The 7395-nt window shown below is 40.8% G+C and overlaps 1 protein-coding gene across 1 annotated transcript; it reads left to right on the top strand.

The window, feature by feature from the left end:
- The first annotated feature begins 2995 nt into the window (after positions 1–2995).
- ino80c (INO80 complex subunit C) lies at positions 2996–6188 on the top strand. Its single transcript, XM_053432542.1, has 5 exons — positions 2996–3282; positions 4351–4467; positions 4562–4673; positions 5188–5255; positions 5337–6188. Exons 1-5 carry the CDS (start codon positions 3106–3108, stop codon positions 5466–5468), a joined length of 606 nt encoding a protein of 201 aa, XP_053288517.1. The 5' UTR covers positions 2996–3105; the 3' UTR covers positions 5469–6188.
- Positions 6189–7395: the final 1207 nt, after the last annotated feature.

Here is a 7395-nt window from a genome sequence, read left to right as displayed (position 1 = left end):
TGCAACTAAATAAGAAATTAGAGAGGCTAAAGAGAGGCTCAGCGGACATAGAGTCACTGAAGTATGACAAGGAAACACTATGCCTGCAGAACAACGATATCACGGGTAAACTTGAGGCCATGGAAGCAAAATATGAAGAAACTATGTTGCAGAAAGGTGAACTGGTGGAACAAGCAAAGAAGGAGAAAGCCAGGTTCTTGCAACTAAATAAAAAGTATTTACATATTATAGCGAGACTAAAGAGAGGCCCAGCAGACACAGAGGAACTGATGTGTGACAAGGATACACACAGGATGGAGAACAAGTATATCACGGTTAAGTTAGAGGCCATGGAGGCCAAATATGACCTATTAGTTGAAAGAGACAGAGCTCACTCTCGGCGGAATGAAGAACTCCTGGCACAGAAAGACGATGTCCTCTTGCAGAATCAAGCCATCAAGCTGCAATATGTAGTCGATGAGCTCAGGACACAACAGTCAGAGAGCAAGATGAAACAGGCCCAGCTCGAAGACACCCTACGTCTGGAGCAGATACAAAGGGCCGTCTTGGAGGAGAGAATTAGTAACACCGTCTCCACTCTTGAAAAACAAAAGAAGAAAACCGTTCATTTTGCCTATGCTCTTAAAACAGAAAGGGCCAAAAGTAAGAGATACAGTTTTGAGCTCACGGAAGCCAAGATCGATCAAGTAAAATTGCAGGAGCGGCATCATTTGAGTCCATCCCTCCACAACCTCTGACAACCTGCACAAGAAACATGGAGACTTTCATTCTACTTCCCGTGAGATGCTTAGAAATCTCCGCACTCACCCGAACAGCAGGCGCAGCCGGGGACGGCCAGAAGTCTGTTGATCTCATTGTCCCCATCAACATCAGAACACCAGAATGTCTACACATCTGCCGCAGGCTGAAAACACATCTCGTCCGACTACACATTGGTTCGGCCTCATCCCAATTCAATCCTTGGCCATGTGGTGGTTGGAATCTTTCCCTACGAATTGGCACTGCCCTTCAAGAAACCTGCCACGTCAGTAGTGGTCGTTGTAAACAGACGAGTCAAACGTCTTGCCGGGGATGTCAATGTAATAAAAATGGTTGAGATCTTATATAAACCAATGTTATGGTTTGAAGTTACTAAAGTGACAAATCAATAATATCCAAATAAAATCTTTGCAAATGCAGGTGAATCAATAACATTTGAAACTGAAAAGTTTGGCTGCTCTGCCTTATTTCACGTATGAATCAACAGCTCACAGCTTCAGGCTGCTAGCAGTGGTCTGTAGACAACATGCTTTGTTATTAGCGGAGCAGTTAGGTTCAGTTCCTTGCTGCTATACGCTGGTTCAATCAAGTGCATCATGACTCTTCCAAGAGGGCTGGTGCGATATGAAATTATGTGAAAATACGGGATTATATTGCAAATAAAAAAGATCGCTAGCATGCTAAAATGAGCGCATCGCAACCTTTTGTTTTAAGGTTGTCTGGAAATTACCATAATACATTGAAATTATATCAAACTTAAGACAATATATCCACCTTATTAATGGAGGAAATACTACATTTGTGGGTACCTCTCCCAGCTTGCTGGTGATTTACGAGGCATTGTGGGTAACCCTAGGTTTGAAGTGAGGGTCACAAAAATCTTAGTTCCTACGTCTCAGTCCCAACAGGTTGGGACAACCTACCCATTCACTTGAACACAGGAATACTAAGGGGAAAGGCTAAGGGGTGAAATGCGATTGGGCCCTAAGAAGATGTTTTTTTTATTCTATTGCCTTTTAAAATGAACTCGTCTTCCATATCATGACTGACAACAGTAGAATTTCCCTGTTGTGCGGATCAATAAACTTTTATCTAATCGTGTCTTATCTTGAATTAATTTCGGATCACCTGAAAGACATTGCTTGAAAACTAATTTCAGCCACGTCATACCGACTCAATGTTTGATTCTAAAGCTTTAAAGCTCTTCATGATTATATTTTAGATCTTATAAAACTGAATGAGCTTTTAACTCCTCGACCTCCGTCATGATACGATGAAAGTGCATCCTCACTATTGATGAGGAAAACGTGATATTTACTCTTTAAACAATAAATCCAGGTCTGTATCTGGGTTATAGACTGGTAGGAATCTGATAAAGCTGGGTTAATACCAAGAATATCGAACAATATTGTGTGAGAGAATAGTCACAAGACTATAGGCATAAGAGCCTGAATAGTAGGGATTTTATTTTTAATAAATATGAGTAAAATATGTCCAATACGATATATTTGTTTCAAAAAAGGCAAAGATTCCGAAAATGAAAGTGTTTAGTTACCCATAAACTTTATTTTAAATAAATATTCATGAAATACAACTCACATACAAGCAAAGACATTTAAGTTAATTCAACAATATAAATAAATACAAATTCAGTTAATACAAATATATAATTAAATTATATCCAAGTATGCGTTCCAGTGGCTGCTTTCCGTTACAACAGTCTACAAGGAAACTTATGAGGGACATAAGATGAGATGAGCCCAGACCTAAGCCTTTAATTTCAGCTGCTAAATCAGTATGCTTGGCACCCACTATTTCTGCAAGGTAGTATGACCAGACAGGCAGCTGTCAAAATAGCCACTGTTAAATTGCCACTCGAGGATGAAAAACCTCAAACAGAACTTGAAGCTTTCCAAATAACTAAGGGAATAGTCATTACTCCAGATGTTTTGTTATTGTAGCTTGTTCAAGCTATGTGCAATGTGCGAAAATGAGTTCAGGTCAAGGTGCTGGATGCCTACAATGTGCCAGGGTTTATCAATGCAAGGCAGTGCAGGGCTGCTGTCCAAACCGGGTCAGTCAAAATAGGATGCTGTATATAATATACATATTATAGTCCTATTATACCTTTATAATATAATTATAATCAAAATATAATGAAGATGATTTTTAATTTTAAAACATTATTATTATTTTGACGCTCTCTTATCCGGAAGTGAAATGATTGCACATCCGGTTGAAGTGTTGTTTACATCCGGATGGTGGACGGTGAAGTTTGAGGGGTTTTAGTGAGAAAACTGGATTCACATCGAGGAGATCGCCAGTTTTTATGTGTTATCGGTACAAATGGCTTCTCAGATCCCCATAACCGTCAGAGCCCAGCCGGCAGCCGCCTCCTCTGCCGCTCTCCGGGGGAAGAAACGTCCCGGCAGCCCGGCAGTCTCAGCCGCTCCACAGGCCCCCGGGTGCGGCAGCAAGAAGAAGAAAGCCCCGCTGATAGTGACACCGACCGCACCGACACAGGTACAACACACACAACCACCAAAGAAACAAGCGAGAAAAAAGACTGAACCTTATTATGTTCGTGTTATCATCTAAAACACGTCGTATTCGTCATGAAGGCAGTCACAGAAGGCACAAGAAGTCAATAGTTCTCCCTTTTAAATTGTGGGTCAGTTTGTTTCAATGCGATTATTGTATTTCGATAAATTATCATCTGTTTAATTTCTCCAGTAATATTTCAATTAATAATATTTGGAGAAATATAGGGTAATAATATGATAAGTCTATAACTATTGTAGTATGGTGTACTGCAGTATAACTATCGAGTATTACATCGAACTCAGAATAATAATATTGACAAAATACAAACTTAGGGTTAGGGTTACATTTTGTATTGTTGCATGGTTTGGAAACCAACATGTGTGCTATAAGAATAGTAGACCTGTTAATATGGCCAGAAACGGACCGAAATACTCCCTTTGACTGGTCTAAACAATAAACACCTTGGGAAACACACAGTGCATATTTAAAAACAAGGCTCAACAGTACACACCATTTACATTAAAAACATTTGTACACATCTTAACCAGATTCCAGAATAGGCACATACAAACAAAAAGGGTCTATTTGACTTTTCTATATATTGTTGATGTTTTGTGAAAGTCATGCAAATGTTATGATTTTTTTTAATTATAATTTGATCATTTGTAGACAGTTCCTACAGAGGGTCAGGACAGTGCAGACCACCCACTCCTGGCTCCTGACACTCCTGAGTCTAATGCAGGGATTCAGAGGCTTCATGTCTGTTTTATCAGTATTACTATTGAGAAGCTTAACTTTGGAAATACCTTGTTTATTTGCATAGAAAAATTGTTGCATTAGTGTTTGGTTTTTAAATTTTCCGTGTGTACTAAACTAGGATTAGAGCTTTGCACAAGTCTGTAAACAACAATATTGAAATACTATATAACCTTATTCTCTTATCCCCAAATGTGAGCCCAGCTTTGGCTTTGTTTACCTTCAAAACACGTGGATGAAGAGCAGTGTCAGATCAAATGTGTGAGGAGCTGCTGTCTCATGTTTCATCAGATTACCGTAGTAGAGACGGTGGCAGAGGTGAAGGCAGCGGCATCAGTCGACAGCGGTCCTCCACCCGCCACAGAGCCCACTGTAAAGCCTCCTCCATTCAAAGACCCCTCGTTCACGGTCAGTGTCTACGTCCATCTTGGTGTAGGTTTACCTGATTCTATTGCTTCTCAGTCAGTTTATGTTCTCTTGTTCTCTGTCTCTATCTTGGCAGCACTCAGGGATTGGTGGAGCAGCAGCAGGCAAAAAGAATCGGACCTGGAAGAATCTCAAACAGATTCTGGCTTTAGAGCGGACTTTACCCTGGAAGCTCGATGATCCCAGCTGTGAGTGATTATATCCTAGCTGCTACATGTTGTATATATAGTATGGTAGAATTTTAAAGTTTTGCTGACAAACCAATCCATTAAATTTGTTGTGATTAATTAATTTGTTGGTCAGTTGCGGGTTCTGTGTATTGGATTTGAGTGGCATCTAGTGGTAAACATGCATATTGCGACCAACCCCATGCATCCCCTACCTGCTGTTACATTACAGGTAACAGAAAAACATGAAAGCCCCTCTCTAGTGCCAGTTGTTCTGGGCTACATGGTTGACAACTATGGAGGAACCTGCTCCTGATGTAGACATAATGGGCTCATTCTAAGGCAGTGAAAACACAATAATACTCAGTTTCAGGTGATTAGACACTTGACAGCTTAATTATGAGAATTATATTCAATTTCTTCCAATTGACCCTTAAATCCTAGATACTGGACTTTTAAATATGAGACTCGGCTCATAATTGTGTTTTTGTCTGTATACAAAGTATTTCAACGGATGATCCCTTTGTACTTACAGACTACAACATAGATGCCCCTCCCTCCTTGAAGCCAGCCAAAAAATACTCTGACATCTCTGGACTCCCTGTGAGTATAGTGGTAAAACTGTGATTTAACAATGAGCATTATTATTTGAGCCAAGTCGTGAAAGGTCTCGTCTTTCCTTAGGCAAACTACGCGGACCCACAGACAAAACTCCGCTTCACATCCTGTGAGGAGTTCTCGTACATCCGCCTCCTCCCCACTGACGTCGTCACAGGCTACCTGGCCCTTCGAAAGGCATCGTGCATCGTACCCTGACGGTAGAGTGAGCCCTGAACCCGAATCCAACCAGAGCTGAACTCTGTGTCATTTGAGGCAGCTGTCAGGGAGGCCGGCAGACTCTGAGAGCTCACAGAGGGGAAACCCTCCGCTGAGAGATCCACTGGAAAGATTGTTTCTCACAGTCACAAGTTGAACATCTGCATTGCTGTCCTGAAAAAAGCAGCTTGAGTCATAATTGTTTCTGTGTGACAATTAATTTTTCAATTAAGAAAAAAACAAATTGAGTGTTGCTGATTGCTGGAGGTTATAATGTCCCTCGATCCGAAAATGTCCAGTGAACTGGACAAAACCTTACAGGGACAGAAAGTTAATTCTTAATGTTTAAGTTAATTGAAAACACAGCAGTAGGCAATTCCTTTGCATATTGGTTCACACGTATTTCTCGCTGTTCAGGATATTTTTAATTAATTGATCCTACAAACCCTGCAGCCTGTTTGGGACCGTCTCATTCATTGTGGAGCAGACTGTTGTTTCTCAGGTACCTCATAGAAGAGTCACTTGTAAGGATTCTGTGTTTCCTCTTGTGGTAGAATATCTGCTTCCAGTGGTGTAAGTGAGTTGTTTCCCCCTTCAGAAACAATATCAGTACTCTCAGTGGAAATGAATCTGATTGGTTTGGAGAAGAGTCATTGTTCTTTTTTTTCATTTCGGTTTATTTTGTGTGTAAAATTTCATACTAAAGACAACATGATTTTTCGGTATGTTTCCTTTTTCTTTTTCTGTTTCTTTTACAGATCGAAATTGAAAAGTCTCCACTTTCTATTTTGATTCTATGACATTTTGTAATCACGAATGTTGAACACTGATATTAAACACTTCTCTTGATAATGAAAGTCTTAACAGAAAACATCCACATCTGCTACGGCGCTCAGCGTTATCTTGGACCTTCTGTTTAATGCAGCAGCCTGTCTGTATGCAAGCTATGCAAATGTGCCGGTCTCCTTTTATAAGATACACCAAGCAGGCCTAATTTTACATGTGTATGTTAATGTAAAATTGGTTCCACATGGTTTTTAATTCCACTGCTGCATTTGATGTATGATTTGCTCTCCAACTGGTAGAGTGAGGACGTCTCATTAATCACTGGTGGCAGGCGTCCAGGATCCTTTCCATGATATATTTAATGCTATTTTTCACAAATTTGATGAATGAGGCCCAATGTCTTTCGTATGTGAATGGTCCCTATTATGCAAATGCTGACAATTAAGGCACCTGCACGTCCCCTGAGGGATCGACAAGCGTGCAACCTTTTCAAATCCACTGCTCTAAGCGCTGAGCTGTGAGTCCTTACCTGTTGAGAAGGAAATACTGACTTATCGATCAAATCACTATTGCTCATTTTTTCTTGATATTTTGTGAATACACATTGCCCAAAAGTCTGTGTTGGCACCAATCCCTCTGATCTTTAGAGGCTCCCTCCTGGGAAAATCAAGTTTATAAACATGTTTAACATGCCTATGTGCCTTTAATATAATAAGAAATACTTTGAGCGCATTAAGCAGTCAACACCATGGCTCAGTATTCTCACCTCAAGTGCACGGTCACACTAACGTGAATGCAAAGCAAATATGTCAGGTCAAATTTCACCAAAGTGCGACACAAAGCTAAGCCACACTGATTTGCTTCGCCACAGGAAGCAGATGTTTTATTCGCCTCCTCACTCGCACAGATTGGATGTGAACTGGAGGCGAAGGTTCGGCACTGAAACATTCACATATGTTTGACCAGGCCCTCAATCAGTCATGTTTGTGATGTCACAAACCTAAGAAACCAATCCTGTCATCTCGTGGGCGGGTCTGAGTGGCTGGAAAAGGCTTCACAACTGCAGGTGGTGCTGTGAGGGGAATGGGGAGCAGGGTCTGGGTTATATCAGCATACTCACAGGTAGTTGGAGGGTTACATT

Source organism: Pleuronectes platessa, chromosome 10, assembly GCF_947347685.1.
Source record: "Pleuronectes platessa chromosome 10, fPlePla1.1, whole genome shotgun sequence".
Classification (NCBI taxonomy): domain Eukaryota; kingdom Metazoa; phylum Chordata; class Actinopteri; order Pleuronectiformes; family Pleuronectidae; genus Pleuronectes; species Pleuronectes platessa.
This window is presented reverse-complemented; position numbering and strand designations above follow the sequence as displayed.